The 26,296-nt window shown below is 41.0% G+C and overlaps 1 protein-coding gene across 6 annotated transcripts in view; it reads right to left on the reverse strand.

Annotated features, from left to right (window-relative positions):
• Window positions 1-25,141, reverse strand: part of PLPP1 (phospholipid phosphatase 1) — a 100,402-nt gene extending 75,261 nt beyond the window's left edge. For 2 of the 6 annotated variants that reach the window (XM_045894988.3, XM_045894981.3), the window contains exon 1: window positions 24,644-25,138. In XM_045894988.3, the coding sequence (XP_045750944.1) occupies window positions 24,644-24,664 (21 nt within the window). In that variant the 5' untranslated portion in view covers window positions 24,665-25,138. Of the gene's footprint in view, window positions 1-24,583 lie in introns of all 6 variants that reach the window. The other 4 variants (XM_054512024.2, XM_045894972.3, XM_054512029.2 and 1 more) reach the window with 4 other exon arrangements.
• Between the last annotated feature and the right edge of the window lie 1,155 nt (window positions 25,142-26,296).

A 26,296-nucleotide genomic window follows, 5' to 3' on the forward strand; every position in this document is an offset into this window, starting at 1 on the left:
GGGAGCCTGCTTCTCCCTCTCCCTCTGCCTTTCTCCTTGCTCATGCGCTCTCTCTCTATCTCTGTGTCTCAAATGAATAAATAAAATCTTTAAAAAAAAAAAAAAAGAAAAACACAAATACAGCAAATTATTAAAATGAACTACCTATATCTTACCAGAAACTCAGAGTCACTAGGTAACTCACCCAAGAGTACACAACTTGTGGGTACACAGCTAGGGCAAATAATCAATATTACACAGGTGGTAAGCAGGGAAGCCAGCATTTTAACAAAAAGTTCCTTTTCTTTTCACCACATCATACCATCTCTTTTTTTTTTTTAAGATTTTATTTATTTATTTGAGAGAGAAAGACTGAGAGAGAGAGCATGAGAGGGGGGAGGGTCGGGAGGGTCAGAGGGAGAAGCAAACTCCCTGCCGAGCAGGGAGCCCGATGCGGGACTCGATCCAGGGACTCCAGGATCATGACCTGAGCCGAAGGCAGTTGCTTAACCAACTGAGCCACCCAGGCGCCCCAAACCACCTCTTTTTTAGGAAAGGAGTCCAACCACCAGGGTCTCAGTTTCCTTATCTACGAATGAGAAAGAAGAATGACATTATCTCATAGGTTCCTTTCAGTCAAGTCCATGATTCTATAAGCCTAAACTGGTCTGCATATATAGACAAACAACTGATTTCCTTTGGTCAGATTGGGGTGAAGGTGGAATTGCTCTGGGTGAACTAGAATACATCTTAATCTACTATGTGTGGGCTGACTGAGCCATCCTAATGTCTAAGTACACTTTGCTGTAAACTACAGAAGAGAAATGTGAAACCTCAGCAAAACTTACAAGAAAAATAAACAAGGAGGGAACTGCTTCTTGGAGCTCATGTTTTACCAAAAAGGGTAATGGATAAAACCCTTATGTAAGAAATATTCTCCCTTTGAAAAAGGAAAAAAAAAATCCAGCATATGTAAATTTAACCATGTTTGTACATTTTTCTACATATAGTATACTTGAGTCTAACAAGTAAGTCTATAGTTACTTTTGTAAAATTTACTTCTACGAACCCTTTCATTTTCCCCTTTTAGCAATTGTAGGTTAAAAGTAAATAAAAATTTTTGGGCTCTTTACTATTTTGTGTTACCTGAGCAGTTTTTAGAAAGTTGTATTCGTTCCAAACTTAAGGAATGTTCTTTATTTGGTGTCCAATTCAGTTTGAATGAAACACATGGGGGGGGGGATACAGTATTTTTCTTGCTTTCTTTGGAAACAGGTGTTACATATTCTCTCCAGAATCACATGAAAAATCCTCCTGTTAGTTGACAAGAGTTATGTGTTATTTCTGAACAGAAGAGTTTTCTTCTCCTCCTTTATAAAGGATCATTAGGTGTCCAAAAGTAAAGAGAATCATTCAAAATTTCTCCAACTTAACAAATTAAACTAGTAAGTTTGCAGGTAGGAGAGATGGTTTCCTCTACAGATTCAATGCACTCCTAATTATTATGCCTCTTCATCTGACACAAATGTTTCATGTCTAGTACAAAGCTTGACACATCTGACACTCAAGAGAGAATGCAGACTAAAAATAAATACCAGAAATTATCAATTATAAAAGGGAAAAGCCATGAGATTTTATTAAGATCACTCGGAGAGAAAAAAAAATCACTCAGAGAAAGTGACAACAGCCATAATCTTGGAAAGAAAACACAAAGGCAACAAAGCAAACTAATAAGGAATGGAACTTTCAGGAAAATAGGATGAGAACATGAAGGAAAAGACAATGCCAGGGAAAATGAAGGGGCACTTTTAAAAATACCAGTAACAGGAGCTACTTTTTACTAAACTCTCACCCTATATTCTGACAGTATGCTAGGTGTTCCAGCTTTCTAATCCCTCAATAACTTGAAAAAGTAAATATTATTACATCATGTTGAAGATGAAGAAACCTGCCCAAGGCCATGTAGTTGCAGAATTAGGATCTGAACCCAGGCCAATGAGGCCATGAGCCCACTGAGTTCATTTGGTCTAACAAATGCCACTTTTAAGGAAGCTGAACAGAAAAAGAATAGACAAGAGGTCACTGATAAAAGGACTGCAGCACTTGAACTGAGAACAGAAAGACTGACAAGATTTAAGGAGTGAAGACCGAGTGAGTAGAGGTGACAGGGGTACCTGGGTGGCTCAGTCAGTTAAGTCAGAAAGGACTTGACATGTGAATGAATGGACAGAGCTACATCCAAAGCAGATGGGAGGAAATCAAAGCACAGGTAAACAACCAAGACCATCAAGAACAGGGTCAGCTGGCGTTTTTTACAAAAAAATGTATAAGCTTCCTATTTCGTTTGCATTGCTATGCAATGTAGTCCCAACACAAGTCCTCTTTGGGGAAGCCACATCCAGTTACTAGTACTGACTTCACCCTTTCCCTGTTCCCATACTCCCCGTGGCCCTTTGGCCCTGACAGAAAAGTGTGGCAAAGAATCAAGAGGACTAAAACAGTGTGCATACACCTCTGTGCGTCTGCACCATACTGAACATTTAACATTAATTTTCATTTCATCCTTATAATACTAGAACAGAAACTCCATTATGTGTAGATATTTTTGTTTTGTTCACTGATATATCCCAAGCACCTAAGTCAGTGCTTAAAAGAGGGCAGGCCCTCAACAAGTATTTGATGAATGCACAAAGTCACCTTGTAAAACAGGTATTATTATCCCCATTTTAAAGATGAGAGGATGACTCAGAAAGGATAAGTAACTTAATTAAAGTCATAGATATAATAAGGGTGAAATTAAAAATATTTAACAACTAGTGCTGCACCAGCATTGGCCACTCAGAACAGACACCAGCTGGTGCTAGAGAAGCTGGGTTCTGCTTCAACCTTTCAGTTGAGGATCTTGGAGAGACCCACAGCGGGACTTGGACAATGGATAGTTGTGACTAGAGAGAGGAAAACTCAGATGTATGCTACTAGCTATCAGCTATGCTAGTATGTGGTGCATCCAGATTTCAAACACGTACTTATTTAACTCTAAATCCTTCTAAATGAAGTGGGAAACAGGGGCACCTGGGTGGCATAATCGGTTAAGCGTCCAACTCTAGGTTTTGGTTCAGGTTGTGGTCCCACGGTCTTAAGATCAAATCCTGCATTGGGCTCCATGCTCAGCGTGGAATCTGCTTGAGATTCTCTCTCTCCCTCTCCCTCGGCCCCTCCCGCTCATGCTCTCTCGCTCTCTAAAATACATAAATCTTTTTAAAAAACAAAGTGGGAAACAGTACCATTTGCTAAAAAATCAGAGAGCAGAGGATAAATAGAGGTTATAACAGAGCAGGAAAACATTCAAAACAATTGTAATGGAACAGAGAGACTAACATGCTAAACAACTGCAATGGGAAATGGAATTAGAAATGCATTAAAGATTGATCACTGAGCTCAATCTGTCGCCAATTAAAAAAAAAAAAACGGGATGATCCAACTCAAGTAGGGAACTGAGAAATAACAAATATGAATGGGCAAAGCAAAACTACACTGTGAGGATGTTCTGTCTCAGGTAAATAATTTGGATATGTCTCATTAAAAAATGAAAAACCAACACTGGCTCTTGATCAAGAAAGGTCTTAGTGAAAGCTGTACTGCAGGAAGATGAGTTTGTGCAAGGTAGAGGTGGAAGAGGGGAAGAGCCCTGCGCCAGGTAGAAGGGGTCAGTGCTAGAACGCACTGTATGTTTGGGTGTGATTCACAGAGATGGTACGTGAAGTATCCAGGGCCAAGAGTTCAGAGAAGAGAGCACCCTCAGCTTTTATGGACACCTGCACTCTGGTCATCGGCCTGAACTGACCACAACATCTCTGTGGCTGATGGTTTTACTATAAAAAGTACTTTTAGTTATCTTGCTGGGTTTTTTTGTTTTGTCTTGTATTTAAGTTGGGATAAAGGGGAGAAAAGGCAGTTTGGATATAGTGACATTTACCAAAGAAGGATTTTACTTTTTGTGCTTATAATGACCTACAATATACTCAACCTTGGAGTCTCCTAGTTCATTAAGACACACAAAATAAATGTGTGTATATATTTAAACAAACTTTTTTTTTTAATTTAAAGATTTTATTTATTTATTTGACAGAGAGAGACACAGTGAGAGCAGGATCACAAGCAGGGGGAGAGGGAGAGGGAGAAACAGGCTTCCCGCGGAGCAGGGAGCCCGATGCAGGGCTCGATCCCAGGACCCTGGGATCATGACCTGAGCCGAAGGCAGACGCTTAACGACTGAGCCACCCAGGCGCCCCTAAACAAACTTTTTTGAAAAAAAAAAATCCAGGACTTTAAGAGGTTATTTTAATATGGACTCAGATTCCTACGCGCATGCACACACACACACACAGCCTATTTATTTATACACTAACAAAAATAAAAAGCAACAAGTTGGTCACCTGTTGTTCCCTGCCCAAAAGGCACAGAGTGCCAACTGGCCAGGAACAACATTAAATTCCTTCTACCCTCTCATGGTAACAGCTGTTCCCTTTCTTTTTCAAGATGGCAAAGGTCACAGTCAGTAGCACACTTTCCATGCAGATTTCTATATGCAAAAGGCAAGGAGATGGCTGACGTAAAAGGGTGTGGGGAGAGACAGCTAATTTTCTTCTATTTTACTTTCTCCTCTGTGTACTTATCAGGAATCTATTTTGGGCTTCTTTAACATATGAAGCTGTAACTATAATCATTTTCAGCCAAAAAAAAATTCTGTTTACATGAAACTGGAATTGGGGATGATAAAAACATTCTGAGAGTTCAAGGCCAAAAACTACAGCAAAATTGTACAGTAACATTTACATCATTAACGGTTGCCTAATTAGAAATGCATTATGCTAAGTGAAGAAGCCAGACTCAAAAGGCTACATACTGCATGATCTCATTTATATGATTTTATAGGATAGAGAACCAATCAGTGGTTGTCAGAGATACAGGATGTGGGAGGAGTCGACTACAAAAGAGCAGCAGGAGAGAATTTATTTGGAGTAATAGATCAATTCTGTATCTTGTGTAGCAGTTACATGAGTCTAAAATATAAATTGTCTAAATTCATAGAACTGTATGCCAAAAGAGTGAATTTTACTCTTCACTTAAGCCTCATATCACATTTCTCTATTCCCCACACCTGTTCCAGACCTCTTGCCACACTCTACACAATGACCCCCACCTTCCACCTAACATCTACTTGCTACTCTAGCTTCTATTTAGCTACTCCTGAAATCTTTCCTTTGATGTGGCAGGGTAAGGTCCTGCATAGAGTTGGGACTTTTCCACCTGAGTTTACTTCTGGCATTCTGCCAGTTACTAAACTTAAGTGAGCAGGGGCAAATTACTTATCTGAGCTCGATTTCCTCATATGGTGAATGCCAAAAAAAAAATACTATTTATATACCTTCTGGAACAGTTGTAAACTAAGAGCCTCGTAATGTGCCTAACATAACACCTGGCACATTAAGAGAGCTTAATCAGTGCTTATTCCCTGATCTTTCTCCTCCGCCTATCGCCTCTAGTGAAAAAGTACTTTTTAACTTGGAAAATCTATCAACACATACACAAGAAGATTTCAAATTATCAACTACATGTACTTGAGACAGCTTTCTTCAAAGGCTTGTCAATAGCCAACAAATTTCACAAAACAATGTAGGATAGTGAATCAAGGGAAAGATTCCTCTTTGAAGAGGTTCCTCTTTGAAGAGTTTATTTAGTCTTTAAAGAAATTACAACCTATAGCGTTCTATCTGGGTATTATTTAAGCTTTTGAAACAAAGCGTCATGTGTCCAGATGAGAACACCTGGTTAAGTTACTTCTCTCTCTGAATATAAAATGAGTCTTCCGGTCTCAGCAATCCCATCCACAAGCTTCACTTAACCAACAAAGTCTCTCTTATTAGTAGTTGGTCAAGAGATAACTTGTCGTGTGGGAAGGCCTATATTCCGAAGAATAACAATTGTGTGTTTACTGTTATACTGATTCTTGAATAAAGCTAGCAAGCTGATACCCTTTTAAAATTTCTGGGAGAATCATCTTCTAGAAAAGCATATGCATAACTGCCTCTTAAGAGGTGGTGTAGGGGAGCCTGGGTGGCTCAGTCGTTAAGCGTCTGCCTTCGGCTCAGGTCATGATCCCAGGGTCCTGGGATCGAGCCCCGCATCGGGCTCCCTGCTCTGCAGGAAGCCTGCTTCTCCCTCTTCTACTCCCCCTGCTTGTGTTCCCTCTCTTGCTGTGTCTCTGTCAAATAAATAAATAAAATCTTTAAAAAAAAAAAAAAAAGAGGAGGTGTATACTGGTGGTTGGGGGCAGATTTAAAAACCTTTCAGGAGATTGCTTTAGTAACTTAAGCTGTACAAAAGAAATCAGAATGACTTGATTTCACCATTTTAGTACAAAATTAGTTATCTCAGTGCTCAAAATATGAGTAAGAAATAACTCAAGAATAAAACCACAAATCAAAAATTTTAAGTAAACTACTAAATAAAATCCAGACCTGAAACCTCAACTGCATTTAACAGTTCATGTGCCCCTCCCAATAAAAAATATATTGTATAATATAAATCTTAGAAGTATTTAGGTGGATCCATCATGTCTAGTCTGAAATTATGCCAACTGGCAAGGGTCCAAAAACTAAAATAAAGTTATACTAAGATGGGTCTCAGAAGAAAAACATAAAAATGCTTACTTTGGCAGGAAGTCACCAAAGTGGCATATCTAAATTAGTAAGCTTTGTTTAAAACACACACACACCTATTTTTTTAAAGGCACACAAGCCAAAAAAGTTGGTAAAATTCTTTCTTAATGGTTATGATTACTGCAGTAGCAAATCATATATCCATTTTCCCAAAAATATATGTTTGTAATACTCAAGTTATTTTATACAGAAGATAAGCTGAAGAAGCAAGGATTCCCACCAATTATTACTTCAAGACTAAGGGCAAACATACAATGCTAAAACTACACAATGAATATCAGCTACATGGGAAGCAAGAAAAAAGACAGGCAGGCATTAGTTTGTTAAGTGCTTACTAAGTACCAGGTGCTTTATTTATAAGGATTCTCATTTATTCCTAACAAATCTATTATGTAGACCATATTCTCTCCATCACACAAGTGAAGAAATTGAAGCTCACATAACCATCTGTGTGACCCAAATCAAGAATATATAGCAAAGCAGAATTTTGAAACCAAGTTTACCAGGCTCCACATCCCAAACTCCACCATACTTGGTAACAGTTATTTGGAAAACAAGGGTATGAAGTAATCCATTGTTCTCCGCGAAGAGGGTTCTTTAAGAGGAGTTCAACTATTCCTATACAGTACCAATGATATAAAAAAGGTATTCCTAGGGGTGCCTGGCTGGCTCAGTCGGTAGGGAATGTGACTCTTGATATCAGGGTCATGAGTTCAATGCACCATATTGGGTGTAAAAAACACACACGGGGTGCCTGGGTGGCTGAGTCGTTAAGCGTCTGTCTTCGGCTCTGATCATGATCCCAGGGTCCTGAGATCGAGCCCCACATCAGGCTCCCTGCTCAGCGGGAAGCCTGCTTCTCCCTCTCCCACCTGCCCTGCTTGTGTTCCTGCTCTCGCTATCTCTCTGTCAAATAAATAAAATCTTAAAAAAAAAAAAAACCACACACACACATACACTTGGGAATTTATTTTAAAAAAAAGATATTCCTATATCTGGCAAGATCATTCTTCCCCCAACTGGCATATCATAGGTAACCATGACAACCTATTATTTTAGGCTATTAGTGTATCAGCTGATAGCCCTAACTGATCTCCCATTCTCAGAAATGATTCTTCTGGCCTGTGTTTGGAATCTTCTCTACTATACTCACCTTTCTCAGTCCAACATTTTTTTTTTAAACATATTTTTTTGAATTTGTCAGAGAGAGAGCACGCACAAGCAGGGGGAGGGACAAAGGGAGAAGCAGGCTCCCCGCTGAGCAAGGAGCCCAATGCAGGACTCAGTCCCAGGACCCTTGGATCATGACCTGAGCCGAAGGCAGCTGCTTAACTGACTGAGCCAACCAGGCGTCCCCCCAACATTTTAAAGTAATTACTAATACCCACATTTTCCATTTCTTCATCCAATACCCACTTTTCAGACCACTCCAGTATGGAAATTGCTTCCTTACATAAGATTATCAATGACCTTTGTGTAACTAAATCCAATGGACACTTTACAGACTTTATCTTACTGGACCTTTCAGGAGAATATAGACATTGTTACCACTCTTTCCTTGGGGCACTCTCTTCACTTGGCTTTCCAGAAACATTCTCCTAGCTTTTAATGTTCCCTCTCAGTCTTGGTGTTCTCCATTTCTTCCCACAATCTGCAAGCTGGTTTCTCAAAGCTCCGTCTTAAACCTTCTCTCCTTCTCACTTTGTAACTCCTGTTCGAGATTTCACCAATTCTCTTAACTTCAATTACCATTAATATGTCAGTGACTCCCTCCCAAAAGTCAGACCATTCCTCTGAGCTCTAGACCCATTTATGCAAACAAGGACTTGACACTTTCTCTTCAAAAATCTCAAAGGCACCTTAAACATAAACCAGAATCGGGGCACCTGGGCTCGATCCCCCTGATCAGCGGAGAGCCTGCTTCTCCCTCTCCTCCCCACTCATGCTCGCTCTTCTCGCTCATGCTCTCTGTCGCTATCTTTGTCTCTCTCAAATAAATAAATAAAATCTTAAAAAAAAAAAAAAAGTAAACCAAAACCAAAATCATTATCTTTTCCAGACCCCTCTTCCTATTTCAGATCAGGTTCTCTCCTAGGGCTCTGCAGCTCAGTAACTGGTAGGAATCAACATCCATCCATTAAACAAGCCAGAACGTTCAGAACTATCCTTGCTATCCCAACTTCCCACATTCAGTATGTCACCAAAACTTTTCCATTTTACCTCCCAGAATCTTCAAATCCATCCACCTTTCTCCATCTCCACCATTACCTCTTTAGTCTCACTACCATGATCTCACTTGGACTATTTCAACAGCCTTTGAACTCATCTCCCTAAATCCATTCTTTTCCAGGCCTCATCCATCTATTACTTATCCTATACCCAAAGTCATCATTTTAAAAAGCTATCGCACATTCTCCTATTCAAAACTCTTTTTATAAACCCTCATAATACCCATATCTCTCCTTTATAGCACTTACTGGTTCATTTTTCTATTTATTTGTGTGATTCTATGAATCTCCTCTGCTTAAGAGTGTGGCACATAGAGGTGCCTGGGTGGCTCAGTCAGTTAAGCGTCTGCTTTCAGCTCAGGTCATGATCCCAGAGTCCTGGGATCCAGCCCCAAGTCGGGGGCGGGGGGCCTGCTCAGTGGGGAGTCTGTTTCTCCCTGTCCCTCTGTCCCTATCCCGGCTTGTGTGCTCTCTCTCTCACACTCTCTCACTCTAAGAAATAAATAAAATCTTTAAAAAAAAAAAGTGCGGCACACAACATGTGAGACAAATACTTGTGGAATAAACAAATGCCTCCTATGTAATGTACATAAGCCAAAGGGAATATGCAGATAAAGACCCAGCCCTTTTCAGATAAAGAAACTGAAGCTGTGAACGTGGGGGATTTATCCTAATTATAGGTGAAAGAACTGGAATTCAAACTCAGACCTGTATGTTTCCAGTGTCCACACACTTAACTTTTATGCATCCCATAATACAAAAGAATTCTCTAAAGACTTTTATACATTAGTAAAAATAAATGGAAATTATTTTATATCTTGGTAAAACACAAATTTTTTAAAATAAAGTTCTGTTGAAACTCCAAGGTAAACTCATCCTGCATTCTAGCCTCTTTAAAATGGAACACAGTCTGTTTCTCTCTTATTCTGGCTAATAATACTTTGCATAGATAAGATGGATACACATATATGATTCACACCCTTTATTATAGTATTAATATGTCTGTATCTCATATTACATAAACACCTTCTCCTGAATTATATTTAGGTAACTCACTGAAATATGCTTATGGCTAGCCCCTGCTTAAACCGTAAGGTTTCATTATTTGTTATATCTGACAGTTCAAAATGTCAAACTCCTCTACCTCTATACAACTTCAATTCACAATATATCAACCAAGTTATGCTGTCCCCCTATCTCAGTATTTCTTTTTTTTTTTTTTGTAAGTAGGCTCCATGCCCAGTGTGGGGCCCAAAGCGGGGCTTGGCTTCAACTCACAACCCTGAGATCAAGACCAGAACTGAGATCAAGAGTCAGATGCTTAATGACTGAGCCACCCAGGCACCCCCCACCCCAATAGCTCATTCTTAATCATGGAAAGTCCAAAGACAGGAAATATGGGTAACTAACACAGCATTTTTTCAGTAATCTGACTTTTTTTCCCTAGTAAATCCTAGACATAGGTTGAATTAATTGACCAACCTAAAGGACAAGTTCCTTACTTCAGTAATTTTAAATCACTATAAATGTGACCCTTAAATTTTTCCAAATGAAAAATCAGAATCTCCACCACAATCTCTTTACTGGGCAGCAAGCAATCTCGGGCCTTTATGAAGTACATCCTCATGATTAATTCTCTCATCCCTTCTATCAAAGAAGCTTCATCCTCTTCTGAACTCCTCTAAGAAGGCAAAAACAGACCATCCAGCAATATTTACTTCCTTCATTTCCTTTGTTTTCCTTTTCCCCACTCTCCTTTTTGCCTCCCTTTTTCTTAGAAGTTATTTATTTACAATGAGCACTGGGTGTTCTATGCAACTGATGAATCACTGAACACTACATCTGAAACTAATGATGTACTATAATGTTGGCTAATTTAAATTTAAAAACAATTTTTTTAAAGAAGTAATTTAGCTAAAGCCCACATCAGGGCCTTTAGGCTATAGAGGCTCACTTGAGTTTAAAATTTCAGTAATGGGCACCTGGGTGGCTCAGATAGTTAAGCGTCTGCCTTTGGCTCAGGTCATGATCCCAGGGTCATGGGATTGAGCCCCACATCGGGCTCCTGGCTCAGCAAGGAGCCTGCTTCTCCTTCTCCCTCTGCCTCTCTCTCTCTCTCGGTATCTCTGTATCTCAGATGAATAAATAAAATCTTTTAAAAAATTAAGTAAATAAATAAAATTTCAGTAACTATTGAATAGCTCAGTGCTTTTAAATGTATGTTTTAAGTTACTAACAAACAAAAAATATGCTCTTAAATAGGACTCAATTTTGTCAAGATTTTCTTACAACTTTGGCCATGGAATTTTAATTCTGCTATATTTTTAATTGGTGTTGAGTTTCCATGGCTATAAAGTAGATGAAATCCTTAACTGTTCAATGGTATCTATATCCCAATGGCCCACATAGTAATAAATCAGTCAGACAGCTACAGCTACACAGGAACATTGAGGTCTCACCATTCCAATCATTAATTGGCTAATGAACTAGTCTGTACTGAGGAAAACAGAAACACAATCTCAGATAATGTAATTACTCTATTTCAAAGAATATTTCTCACCTGTTTATTATTCAGCAGGTCAATGGAACAGAACATAGCACAAGCAAATGACAAGGTTAGAAGAGATTCCCTTGGTGTGTCAGATCTTTGCCAAAAGAATTTGACAGACTTTACTGAGGACAAACTGCTATTGATACAATAATCTCCTGATATTAAGCAGACTAAGTTAAAACTGTGGTTTCTTTCCCTTTTTAATTAAATGGTAGGTGAACATTAATCTTTTTTTTAAAAAATGAACATCTCCCTTCACTGAAATTTCAGTCTGACCAAATTATACTTTGCACTGGCTTTTCAAGATAGCACATACCCCCATTTCTCACAGTATGACTGATACTGGAATAACAAACTAGTTCAAGATTTCCTGAGCCCCTTTGTCACTGATAAAACTGTGTACCTAAGTATGGCAAAAGAGAAAACTCAAGCAGGGGGCCTGTTACTTTGTATCAGGACCCATCACTACTACCTAAACACTTTTCAGCTTTTTCCTACTTTCTGCTGACAACATTCACACCATTCGTGGCCAGACTAGACTTGTAATTGATCGCCTACAGGTCTGTCCCAGTTGCTCAAAACACCCCCTTGTATACTATGTGCTCTCTCTTCCTTCTTGGACTTCCTTGTGAGTCCACTGGTGTCAACTGCTGTAATATATTCTGCAGCAACGGACTCTTTTTTTTTTTTTTTTTTTAAGATTTCGTTTATTTATTTGACAGAGAGAGAGGCACAACGAGAGAGGGAACACAAGCAGGGGGGAGTGGGAGAGGGAGAAGCAGGCTTCCCGCCGAGCGGGGAGCCCGATGCGGGGCTCGATCCCAGGACCCTGGGACTGTGACCTGAGCCGAAGGCAGACACTCAACGACTGAGCCACCCAGGCGCCCCACAAGTGACTCTTCTTGATAAGCAAAGTTTGCTTACCACTACAGTCCTGAGATATATGCAGGCAGGTATTATTCTCTTTATAAATTACACATGAATAAATGAAGCAGCCCATGAGATCCTGCCCATGTGATCATTGAGAGTAGCAGAAGCAAAACCAGAATTTGACTTCCAAGCCAACTGCTTTCACTACTAGACCATACTTTGAACTGTTTAGTTACATAAAGAAATTGCACTCACTGGAAAATCTCCATGACATCAAATCCTAAGCAAGGGGGAAAGTCAATGCAAAAACATCCCCATAAAGGTAATTTACCTGTTATTATATTTGGTTCATAATTAGGCTATCTCCAATGGCAGCACTTAGAATCTCATTCATATTGTGGTACATAAAGTTAGTATTAATGTAGATATCCAACACTAGCTATAAAGTTGAATATTACCCATAACCTGCCTAACAAGTTTTGATAACATCACAATTTAAAACCTTTTTGCCAACTTGACCTCTGGGTCAGAAACAATACATATTTGGAAATTCCTTTCTCATATCTATGCCATTTGAAAAAGAAAGTAATATAAATGTCACTTGCTTCTGTTACACTGCACAACTATGTTAAGTATATTTGCCAAATTAAATCGGGATGTCGCTTGAAAAATTGTGTTTTTTTAATAATAGTTTTAAAGTTAATACCATAAAAGTATGACTTTTAATTACATTTAGTCACACATTTAACAAACTGCCTTTATGCAGAAGGCTATTAGCTAAAATGGGGCCATCCCAGAACACTGCAGATGGGTGTGACCACTACATACATCTGCTTCTTAAACTCTGTGGAAAGAAGAAAGGATAACTTCTTACTGATCAAAAGAAGTTATGATGAGAACAGGTTATGTTTAGCTCCTTCAGCCTGAACTACAAGTTAGCTCTTGACCAGCTTCTATTTAAGACCTAAAACCTTCATGTTTGAGGAACTGAGAACTAAGAGAAGTTACCACTATCCAAGCCAGGCCATTACTAGCGCACACACCTGTTTCTATTTTACTATCTTCTCTCCATCCGCAAACACTCATTTGGGTCCCTTGCCTCTGAGCTGTGGGAATACTGTCCACCTAGAAGTAAAATCAGAAGATCTTACTGAGGTATCTGATCCCAGAAAGAAGTAAGTTAGAAGTAACTGAAACATTTCCCAAGGGGCGCCTGGGTGGCTCAGGCGTTAAGCGGCTGCCTTCGGCTCGGGTCATGATCCCGGGGTCCTGGGATCGAGCCCCGCAATCAGGCTCCCTGCTCGGCGGGGGGGCCTGCTTCTCCCTCTCCCGCTCCCCCTGCTTGTGTTCCCTCTCTCGCTGTGTCTCTCTCTGTCAAATAGATAAAATAAAATCTTTCAAAAAAAAAAAACAACCATTTCCCAAAATGATCTGGGCACTAAAAAATGAAATACGAACCAGATTCCTATCTCAATGCTCTTTAAGCTGAAACTAGAACTACACTAAATAATGTTCCAAAAGAAAAGTCACTACCATGTGACATCAAATTTGAATAACAGACTGTGTCAGTGGTACTAAATTGGTTTATTAATTTAATAATGATAACAGCACGGGCCAGAACTATACTAAACACTTCACTATGCTAAACACTTCATATACATTGTCTCATACATTATCTCATCTAATTTCACAGCAATATGAGGAATGCACTATTAACATCTTTTTCCTCATTAGATGACGAAACTCACAGAGTTGAAGCGACCTGCCCAACATCATAGAGTTAGTAATAGATGGAGCTAAAACTCAAACCCTGGAGGAGCGGCTGACTTAAATACACTGCCTATACATTCATGTTGCAAACATCTGAATGCTTACCATGTGCCACACACTTTCTAAGCACCCTCCTCCTGTGTCTTCACCCGGTAATACAGGTGGGGCCTAAACTGTCTACAGGATTATTTATAGAATTTAGCACTAACTAAAAGTAATGTTCCCAAAGGTATACGTTATCTCTGCTAGAAAGTAAAAGCAATCATCTCAGGAGAAATCATTTTGAAATATAATAGACTTCATTAAAATACCTACCGATCTCCATTTACAAGGCTCTGTGTACCTCTTCCAGGATGGAGACCCTGTCTCACTCACTCTCAGTAACTTCAAAGCTGGGACCTATCAGCACTCAACTTACCATACAGTATTGTCACTGTTTCTTACGAGTCTGTCTTCCACAGTAAGCAAGAGCTATTTGAGTTTTGTTTTTATTTTTTTTGTTTTATTTTTGTTTTATTTTTTTTGTTTTATTTTTCTACCCATTTTTGTTTTCCAGTGCTATGACATAAAATGAAGCTAACACCTCAGAGTTTTGTGATGATTGCATGAGTTTATGTAAGACATTTACCAAAGGCTCATTTAGGTATCCAGTGAATGATGGTTTGCTTTTCCTCATTTACCCCTAGAGCACCTAAGCAGCCAACCCATCTCTCTCAGTGCTGATGTAAATGTACCAAAAGGCAAGGCAGAACCTGGCTTAACAAGCTGCCAATTAACTCAAGAGCTCATCCAGTACACATTTCCTATATGTCATTTTCCTAGGCACCCCACCCCGAAAAAAGACTCAGGAAACATTTCCAAGCAATGACAACTGAGAACTAAACCATGAGATTCTAACTACATCTGCTGGAATGAGTTACCAAAGGTGACTCTGAACTCTATAACACATGACTCACACGAAATACAGTGAAGGACAAAGGTCTTCCTTTCCTGTATAGAAATGCCCAAGACAACGCTATCTGAAAAAAAAAATCTGTGGGTATGTTACCAAACAGGGCAAATTAGTTACATCTTCCAGTATGATATACTCTCCTGGCAAACTCTTAGCAGTAATGAGGAGTTTGAGTTATGAAAAATTAAATTGCCTCCTTTGGACAGCAGGCACATGCTCAAAATATCATAAGTAGAAATAGACTCTGGGGCGCCTGGGTGGCTCAGTTGGTTAAGCAACTGCCTTCGGCTCAGGTCATGATCCTGGAGTCCTGGGATCGAGTCCGGCATTGGGCTCCCTGCTCGGGGAGGAGCCTGCTTCTCCCTCTGACCTTCCACCCTCTCATGTACACTCTCTCTCATTCTCGCTCTCTCAAATGAATAAATCTTTAAAAAGAAAAAAAAAAGAAAAGAAATAGACTCTGAAGTCACATCATACAGAATTCAGATAGTCATAAAACAATTAGGCTACCTAAAAATAATGATTGTTTTTAGAGTCAGCTAATCCCCTAACCTCTCCTTCCTCAACCTCTCCATTTATTGGCACCTTTCCTAAATCTGGACCAGTGAATCCACATTCAAAATTTATAATCCTTAAAAATGCATTTCCCAATTCCTGACTATACCACTTCTTAGCTAGGTTCCATTAGGAGAGTCTCCCAATTACTTTAGCCTTCAGTTCTATGACCTACAGAATGGAGATGACCAAGCTACCCTCCCTGATCAAGTTGTTAAGATACTTTACAGGGGGGCACCTGAGTGGCTCAGTCGTTAAGCGTCTGCCTTCGGCTCAGGTCATGGTTCCAGGGTCCTGGGATAGAGCCCCGCATCAGGCTCCCTGCTCAGTGCGAAGCCTGCTTCTCCCTCTCCCACTCCCCCTGCTTGTGTTCCCACTCTCACTGTGTCTCTCTCTGTCAAATAAATTAAAAAAATATTTAAAAAAAAAAAAAAAGATACTTTACAGGCTGGGGCGCCTGGGTGGCTCAGTTGTTAAGCGGCTGCCTTCGGCTCGGTCATGATCTCAGGGTCCTGGGATCGAGCCCAGCATCCGGCTCCCTGCTCAGCGGGAAGCCTGCTTCTCCCCCTCCCACTCCCCCTGCTTATGTTCCCTCTCTAACTGTGTCTCTGTCAAACAAATAAATAAAATCTTTAAAAAAAAAAAAAAGATACTTTACAGGCCATACTGGGCCTAGTAAGCACTAAACAACTGTCAGTTATTATTATCGACTTTGACATTTAGAAGTAAGTTACAAAATTCACTATTACAAATGCCATGGCTGCATATTATATTCCAGTCACACTGTTACAAATGTTACAATTCCTGTTACAAATTCCTCTTTGCTGTTTGGCCCTTAACACCTGCTCTTCCCTAAACCTAGAATCAACTTCTTCCAGTTCCTCCACAGCCAATTCAAATACCACCTCCTCAGAGAATCCTTCCTTGAGATTGCCACCCTCCACCATCTCACTCTCTTTTTTTTTTTTTTAAAGATTTTATTTATTTATTTGACAGAGAGAGACATAGGGAGAGCAGGAACACAAGCAGGGGGAGTGGGAGAGGGAGAAGCAGGCTTCCCTCAGAGCAGGGAGCCCGATGTGGGGCTCGATCCCAGGACCCTGGGATCATGACCTGATCCGAAGGCAGACGCTTAACGACTGAGCCACCCAGGCGCCCCATCTCACTCTCTTCTAACCTTGTTTTAATTTTTTTGTGGCATTTACAAACATCTGTAATTGTCTTAAAGACTAAAGACATTATCTTTTTCACAGTGATATTTATAGCTCCTAACATTGTATTAAACACATAATGCGTGCTCAATAAATAAAGATAATTCAAAATCAAATATTTAAAAAATCTAGCACTGGACACACACACCCAAAAAAACAATTTCAGATTAAGATATATCGAAATAATATCTGGTTGAAAAAAGCAAGAGTAGAGGAAAAAGAGGATATGGAGAAGTATTACACAACAGTTTTTTGTTTGCAGTCCACTTAATTGCAGAGAATTCAAATAACAGAATTTACACAAATGAGGATGTACAATTAAGGTCATTCAAAAAATTTTTTTAAATGAAGTCCACTTTTTATACGAGGAGTGACCATTTCCATGGCCTGGGCAATAAAAATAGTGAGGGTGACACAGAGTACAGCTAACTCCATTTTCTTGATTAAGCTGAAATTCAGGATTTATGAATGTATAAAGTTTTTCCATTTGTTTAATTACTCTCCAACACAGACCTACCCAGATCAATTTCCTCCACTGCTGGGATTACCACTACTTGGAGATCATATATGTGGTTTTTATACATGACTGATACAACACTACTATTTCAAGATGGTCTATAAGCTTCAAAGACATTCCATGAGTATTCATGGGAAACATTTCAAAGTTTGTGAGTGTTTTTGTACCTAACACAAAACTAGTTTATGTTATTTCTACTAAAATTATGTTACAGTTGGTAGGATTAGAGAGGATTAATTTTATTTGACAAACATATGTACATTAAGTTCAAGGCACTGTTCTAAGCTCTTTACATACTGACTCACTTAAGCCTCACAACAACCATATAAAGTAGGTACTTTTATTAGGAAAAGAGGCACAAAGAAGAAAATTGCCCAAGGTCACACAGCTAGTAAAGAGGAAGTGAAATGTGAACCTAAGCAATTTAGATCAAGAGTCCATCACTAGACTATGTTACCTCTCTATTATTTTAAAGAAAAAGAAAAACTTATAGTTTATAAAGAAAAAGTCATTCCCAAACTCCCATTAGGCTAGTTTCAGGCCAAAACAAAACAACAACTCTGTTTAAGCCATCTGGGTTTTAAACCTAGACAGCAAGCAGGCTGAAGGGAAGAATAAAAGGAGGAAGAGAAGAGAGAAGGAAAAAAACTGTAAAAATGAAAAATAAGGTAAGTAAATAAGAAGGCTGGAAGAAGAAAGCTACTTGTAACCACTGTTCATACTATCTGAATGGTGAGTGCTTTCTAAAAAGACAGTAAGAGAGACAAAACAGTGTCTATATAATCCCTAACTAGCTTATTACATGGATTGTGTACTTCTAAACCAAATGCTGAATTAAGTCACCTAAATTAGGAGGAAGTGGACAATTAACATTCCAAATTCCTTTCCATAAAGTGTAAGCTACATTTTAACTGGGTTACTTAAAATCTGAGAGTTTAGTGACTTTCTTCCAACTTCTTTAATAGGGTCAATAACAACAATTTAAACTTCAATTTCTTATCCACAAGAATCAGAATAACTCCCCAAGCTGAGCAGATAGGAAACTTTGGTAGAGCTCAGCCAAAAATGATTAAACAAGAAAAAGATTAATCAAGATCCACAGCATGTCCATGAGGTTCCAAGAGGATGTAATTCAAACTGAATATAAAGGAAGAATTTACATTTCATAAAATCTATAGAGAAGAACATTCTCTGAACATTTCCATACCTTATTCCAAGCAAGGTAAGTTTAAGTTAAAACTCAAGTGTATAGGGCGCCTGGGTGGCTCAGTTGGTTAAGCAACTGCCTTCGGCTCAGGTCATGATCCTGGAGTCCCAGGATCGGGTCCCACATCGGGCTCCCTGCTCGGCGGGGAGTCTGCTTCTCCCTCTGACCCTCCTCCCTCTCATGCTTTCTGTCTCTCATTCTCTCTCTCTCAAATAAATAAATAAAATCTTTAAAAAAAAAAACCAAAACAAAACAAAACTCAAGTGTATAAAGCCAACTGGAGCCAAACAGTAGTATCTTCTTCCAGGCCTCTGCTTTTATTCAAAACTGGCCAAAGGTTTCGAAAAAGCCTGCAACAGGACCCCAGTCTAACCCAAGGATATGCCAGCTTAACACATTTTTGTTCATTTTCTGAGATCCCTTCCCTCTCACTGTGGCTTGGAGGAAAGAGAAAAGTTATATAAAAAAGAGATAAACACAGTAAACTTTCATCAGAAGCAAAAGAAGTTTGCTTAATAAAAGTTAATGGAGGTTGAAATGGCTAGCAATCAGGATAAGCATTATGTCCAATTTATGTATTGATTTACTTATTTTTATCTTCAGCATCCAATACAATGCCAAGCACCTACCAGATACTAAACAAATACATGTTCAATAATGAATGAATGAACAAATAAACGTTAGGAAAAAAGGGAAGGCACAAAATGCTGCAGACTATTTAGCAAGTGAGAATCTTTCACTGAATACTTGATTGTTTCTTCCCTGAGAAACAGGTCCAAATTGAGAGACAGGAAAGGGACCACTCCTCAGGAGTAATACTTAAGGGGTAGGATGATGTCAGTATCATGGCAACAACATATGGTATCAGTATTTGAGATAAGTACTGAGGAAGAACAAGTAACAGGGATTCTACAAACACCTACTATTGGTTGCCAGTTTTTTGCTGCCAGATTTTATTCTTAATCTATTGACTCTGATTTGGCATAATGGTGATACCACATTTGGAGCTTGCTAAGGAAACTATGACCAACCTCTCTTCTAAGAAGAGAGCCCATGAGCTTCTGTTTGCACCTGCTATAATGAGCAGCTGTGAATGGTGTTCAGTGCAGAAAGGGAAGCTACCTCAAATCTGTTTGGGACACGTATGAATGTCATTAGTAGGGTCCCAACCAAAAACAAACAAACCACAAAAACAGTCAAAAAAGGTATTCAAGAGAATTTAATGAAGGAACCATCTTTGTAAGTAGAGGCAAGATTTAGGGAAAGTAGCAAAGGATGGTGGAATACTCCCAAGCTACCAACATCAGGAGGCCATTATCATCATTAGGCCTAAAGGGGCAACTAAGGGGTTACCAGAACCCAGAAAGATCTGTAATTGGAGCTGACTGGCAGAGAGGGCGATTGAAAAGAAGCTGTGACCTACTCACAAACCACAGAACAGCTCTAGCAACACAAATCCAGCAGGAAAGAACTGGCTCTTCCAGGCCTCCTACTGATGTACCACCAGCCAAAGCCAAACAGAAACCATAAAGCAAGAGGTCAGTTGATAGAGCCCATATAATTTGCCTGCTTCCCAGAGCACAGAGCAAGGTGGAGAACAAAGCTGGAGGGGCAAAAGGAGAATATGAAGGCCAAAAAGGTATTCTAAATGACTGACACACAGCAAAACACAAGCACATAAAAAGTTTTTGCCAGTTACACCTTCTAGACACCACAGGATGGTCTACAAAAAAGTCATAAACTTACTTGGGTCCCTACTGCCTTGCATCAAGTTGGGGAGGAAAAAAAAAAAGAGTCTAAGAAATATTCCAGGAAACTTTTGTCACTTCTGCATCACTAAGGATAAACAAACAAACCATTTATTTATAATGGATCAGGTCTAAGACAACTCCCTTCTCTGTACTCAAAGGGCACTTATTCCATACCTCCATTATTACGCTTATCATGATGTAATATAACATGTTTGTTTGTTCTTCATTAGACCCTAATCTCCTTTAGGGCAAGGATTGCCTTACTCATCTTTGTATCCCTAGCACCTAACATGGACTTGGCAGAATCAGCCTTCAATCAATGTGCACTGAATCCATCAGTGGACTCGGTGTCCACTACCTGGCAGCCTTAAGCCATTTTGGATAAAATCTGGAATGACTCTCAGTAATTAAACACTAGTAAGTTTTATTCAGGACACCATTTAACACACTGGGCAAAAACATTGCTCATTTCACACCAGCCTGCTATCATTCCCTATAGAGCAACTTTTCTTGTGTGCTCAGATGCTTATAACTCGCCTTTTCTACAATGATAGAACTCATCATCAAAAGAGCCAGAGAAAGATGTCAAGACTATGCTCCATTTCAAATACATACCATCTCTCAAAATTCTGACTCTTTTTCCAAGAACTTACCACATCCACTGAAGGAACTAATCATTTGGGTATTATCAGATGGAGGAAGTGATGTTTTACAGTGATAAAGACGACCAAGGGGTACAAATGTACATGTACATATACACACACACACATTTAATGATCACTTCAACAGACATCACACTCCATAAAATTTTAAAGTAGTCATGTAACACAATCATGTAACATCATCATATTAAAATGGATACACTGTATGATGTTGGGGTGGTCATTAACAGAACCTGGAACATATTCACGTTGTAATTATGAATCACTTTCACATAACCCTGTACTTAAGAAGTGCTTAATCATCTTTTTGTTGGTGTAGTTAACTCTTACCTGCATATTATCCACAGAAAAAGAATAAAGTTAATGCCAAGTTGATAACCCCTAATTTTAGGCTGTCAATCTCCTGCTGTCAGTAAAGTGAATAAAAACCAATTTTAAAATAACCCTTACAGGGACGCCTGGGTGGCTCAGTCGGTTAAGCGGCTGCCTTCGGCCCGGGTCATGATCCCAGCATCCTGGGATCGAGTCCCACATCGGGCTCCTTGCTCAGCAGGGAGCCTGCTTCTCCCTCTCCTCCCTCTGCTTGTGCTCTGTCAAATAAATAAAATCTTTAAAAAAAATAAATAAAATTAAATAAAATAACCCTTACACTCCAATAAAAAGGTGAATTTGCTATCAAAATGTATTGCCTTCCAAAACTCAGCATGAAAAAGTTTTTTTATATCCTCCCCCACTGTTCTCTTCCATTGCTGTTTGTAATGGAGAATTGATATTGTTAAATCTAATGTCATCCTATATACCAAATTAAAATAAGTCAGTACTTCATTTTCTATTTGGGAAAAGGGAATTCTGGGCCCATCATAAAAATCTTCTGAATAACTTTAAAAGAATTGTGAGTAATACAGTAACAGATAAAACATGTTTCAAATAGATGAGGTATCTTTTTCTAAAACATACTTAATCCCTAAGTCCCCAAACAAGTTTTTCCAAAACCATCGAAGACATTTAAATCAAAAACACAATTTTATCTTTTTGAGAGCCATCATAAATCCTGCAACTGTCAGGTCAATGTAGCAATGTAGCAATAAAATTATTCTTACCTCTATAGTACAATTATGTGCTATTTGCATCATGCTGAAAACACCGATAAGAACTTACAATTTATAAAACTGTACTGCATACAGGTTTCTCCATTATAAATTTTAAAACATACAAACAAAATATAGGTCTACCTTATGACTTTGTGGTTATTAATATTAGCTTTAGCTACCTTAAAACAGTATTAGGTTTCATTTGTCCTAGTACAGTGCTTGGCTCACAGAAAAAACTTGACATTTGTTTTATAAATTAATAACTCTCACAAGGTAGGAGAACAGGAAGTTAATACATAATTCTAAGAGTGCAGCAATGACAGGGTACAATCCAATATATTAGAATTAGTAAAATTACTTCTGACCAAACATTTTCCTCTCCCTTCTCTAAAACATAAATGAAGCTTAACAAAGCCCTACTGACAGTGAGTAGGAGTTAAAAGTACATTTAAAAATTTTACATCTTACCAGAGGGGCGGTGGGTGGGGAAATGGGTGAAGCAGGTGAAGGGGATTAAGAGTACACTTATTTTGATGAGCACGGAGTCATATATAGAATTGTTGAGTCACTCTACTGCACACCTGAAACTAACATAACAGTTTTCTAACTACACTGGAATTAAAAAACAAATCTAAAACTAAAATAAAATTTAACATCTTTCCAAAGATAATCCTTTCATTGTAAATCAATAAATTTCCATATAGTTAATGTAGTTATTAGTATGTCTTGACATCTGAAAGAATTCCTTGCGTTTCAATAGCGTTCCAAAACGTTGTTTCGCTTTCCTACACTTAACTCCAAGAATTCACTGTGGAGCTCTACAGGAAGTGTCCTGGTCAACAATAAAGATATTTCATAAATAATAAAAAGGGATTTTACCTCAAAGAAGAGGTAAAAGAATTTTTAAGAATTGAGCAAGAATTCGGGCTCCCTGCTCCTTGAGAGCCTGCTTCTCCCTCTGCCTCTGTCTCTCATGAATTAAAAAAAAGGGGGGGGGGCGCCTGAGTGGCTCAGATGGTTAAGCGTCTGCCTTAGGCTCAGGTCATGATCCCGGCGTCCTGGGATCGAGTCCCGCATCGGGCTCCCTGCTCCTTGGGTGCCTGCTTCTCCTCTACCTCTCTCTCTGTCTCTCATGAATTAAAAAAAAAAAAGAATTGAGCAAGATTGCAAGCGCCTAAGTGGTCAGGTATGAGGCAGGAAAGTGGAATACGAGATTCAAACCCGGGGAATTTATCAGTGAAAAGCCATTATGCACACCTGCACCTAGGATTCTCAAGTCACAGATCCCCCAGCCAAAGAACTTGCCAGTACCATTACTTTACTTCCATACTTGACTAGGGCTACCCAAACCTCAATCAGATCATATATATATATATATATATATATACACACACACACACACATATACACACACACATACATATAACGTCTAAATAGTTCGCAAAATACTGCTTTACAAAACACATATTAAAAAGGTGAAAGTTGGGCGCCTGGGTGGTTCAGTCGTTAAGCGTCTGCCTTCGGCTCAGGTCATGATCCCAGGGCCCTGGGATCGAGTCCCACATCGGGCTCCCTGCTCGGCGGGAAGCCTGCTTCTCGCTCTCCCACTCCCCCTGCTTGTGTTCCCCCTCAAGCTGTCTCTGTCAATTAAATAAATAAATAAAATCTTTAAAAAAAAAAAAAAAAGTGAAAGTTTCCTTCCAACGCCTATCCCTTATCCAGGTGACTTCAATTCTTTCTTGTCAAAAGAAAGAAGCAACTGGCAACCAGAAGCCCCAGAAATGAACTCTTCCATGAGGAAGACAACGCCAAAGCTGCTGCAGCCAAAGATGTCTAGCGCTCCTTGTGGGCTGTCACTGGAGATGGAAAGCTACACCATGGCAAGGTCTGCACAGAGAAGCAAACAGGTCTGGAGCACGCGCGCGCGCGCACACACACCCAAACACACACACCCGAAAAGGCAAGCTGCTTCAGACCTATAGGCAGAAACCTGGCATCCTCACACCCACTTGCAACCTGACAATTTACAACCGGGTAACACCTTCTAATTAGGAACGTTCTAGCCTTTTAAAGATGAAAAATTAAACTGCTTCCCACAAGTAAGATAAATCAGGCACTGGCGCCTGTTACTGAAAATCCCCAGGGAATCAAACCTCCCGTGTCGCTACTGAACCTGACAAGCCAGTGACCGGGTTTCCCTACAGCAGAGAGGGGAGGAGCCCACCCCGCTCTGTTGGGAGTGGAACGGGAGACAGAGGACAGGAGCAAGGGACGGAGCGCAGAGGCGTGAACAGCGTCCAAGCAGAGCTGGGCTCAGCACACCGGCGGGGACAGACAGACAGAGGGGACCACGCGGGGGCCGGGGGTGCAGGCTGCAAAGCGGGATCCCCGGGCTGCGAAGCCGCCCCCCGAGTCTCTCCCTGCAAAGGCGCGCCCGTCAGGCGCACACACACCGCCCCCACGCCCGTCCGCAGCTCTCCGCGAGTCCCCTCCCAGAAGACACACGCCCGTACCCACCGGGACTCCGCACCCCGGGCTCGCGCGCACACGCCCCTCGGGCCGGCGGCACGTACGTACCCAGCAACACGCAGAGCACATCAAGGGCCACGTACGGCAGCCGCGTCTTGTCAAACATCGTCTCGGCCCCGGCGGCCCGACGCGGGCGGTAGATGAGGCACACAATTCACGACACCGGGCGGGGGGGGGGGGGGGGCGACGGCCCCAAGCTATGCCTCCTCTCGCCCGGAGAAGCGCCGCTGAGGGCAGACGAGGTCCAGGCGGCTCTCTGACGGCCAGCAATGGCGCCCGGGACCCCTGCCCTCGCAGCTCCCACACACCGAGACGCTCGCGTGCCAGCCGCGGCGGCTCCGTGGTCTCGGGCCCTCCTCGGTAGGCCCTGGCCTGCCCCGGCGGCTCGCTGTCCCGATCCCGGCGCCCGCTCCCAACAGGCGGGGCGTCGGAACTCGTGCTTTAAGGATGGGACCGGTAGGGAGGAGGAACATGGGCTCGGCCCCTCCCGCGGCACAGCGCGGGACACGCCAGCGCGCGGCCTCGCTGGCTGAAGGGAGCGCGGCGAAGCCTAGGCGGCCAGTAATGGGGCGGCGGGGCGGGGCCGGGAACCCCAAGCCCGAGAGTTCTGGCCAATCAGCGCCGCCGGCCCCGCCCCGCCCGACCTGCGGAGCCCGCCTCTGGAGTGGGATGCACTGCGGCCTGGCAGACGTTGGGGGCGCCTCGGGTGCGAGGCAAGGGGCGTCGCTCCGACCGGCGTTTCTGCGGTGGTCGCAGGAGGAGGTCTCGTTAGCCCTGGCCGGGGGTTATTGATGCCGGGAGGGAGAGCTGGGTTCTGGACCTACGATCCCAGAGCGCCGGCTCTCTGCCGGCCATCCTCATCCATGCGGTTCAGATACTACAGAGGTCCGAGACAGGCAGTGACGAAGACTTGACCAAGCGTTACTGAGGCTCCTGTGAGCCTTCTACTTGCTTGGGCTTCGACCTAGGCCTTGAAGTGTGGCCCGGCTGAACCCAGTATTAGTACGAATCCTGCTAAGTCATCCCGCTCCTTGATGTCTGATGCCTTTGATACGTGATCAAATTCCTTATTCGCCACCTTTGGCCTGCCTTTCTGTTTCTTCATAGTAATTTTCCATCCACTGACCCCCTCTCTCTGCTTGTTTGTTGGCTATAAATTCCCAGCTGTCTTTACTATACTCAAAATGAAGCACAATTTCTTTCTCCTATTGCAAAAATTTTGACCCCAAATAGCAGTAGTCTTCCTCACCATTTTAACGAGTGTCAACCCTTTCACCCCGTGTTCTAGGAGGACCCTACCAGAGATTTAGCAATCTCAGTTTCCTAATCTGTAAAATCAGGATGATAATCCCTGCTCTGTGTTGTGGTCAAAAAGTGGTGTAGCCTGGGGACACCTGGGTGGCTCAGTCCATTAACTATCTGACTCTTGATCCGAGCTCAGGTCTAGATCTGAGTCCTGAGTTCAAGCCCCACCTTGGGCTCCATGCTGGGTGTGGAGCCAGTTAAAAAAAAAAAAAAGTGGTGAAGCCTGGAAAAAAATATCAAAATTTTATAAAAGGTTAAAACCTCTATAGATGTTAACAACTGGTATGTTTTCTCCTTATTCATAGCTTCTTTTTTTTATTCATATCTTCTTATACAAGATGTAAGATAAAAATCGAAAACTGTGCCTACTACTTCTCAGACTTTTCCTGCCAGATG

This window comes from Mirounga angustirostris, unplaced genomic scaffold (genome assembly GCF_029215605.1).
Source record: "Mirounga angustirostris isolate CCGP_5_RB_7025 unplaced genomic scaffold, mMirAng1.0.hap1 SCAF_7, whole genome shotgun sequence".
Classification (NCBI taxonomy): Eukaryota; Metazoa; Chordata; class Mammalia; order Carnivora; family Phocidae; genus Mirounga; species Mirounga angustirostris.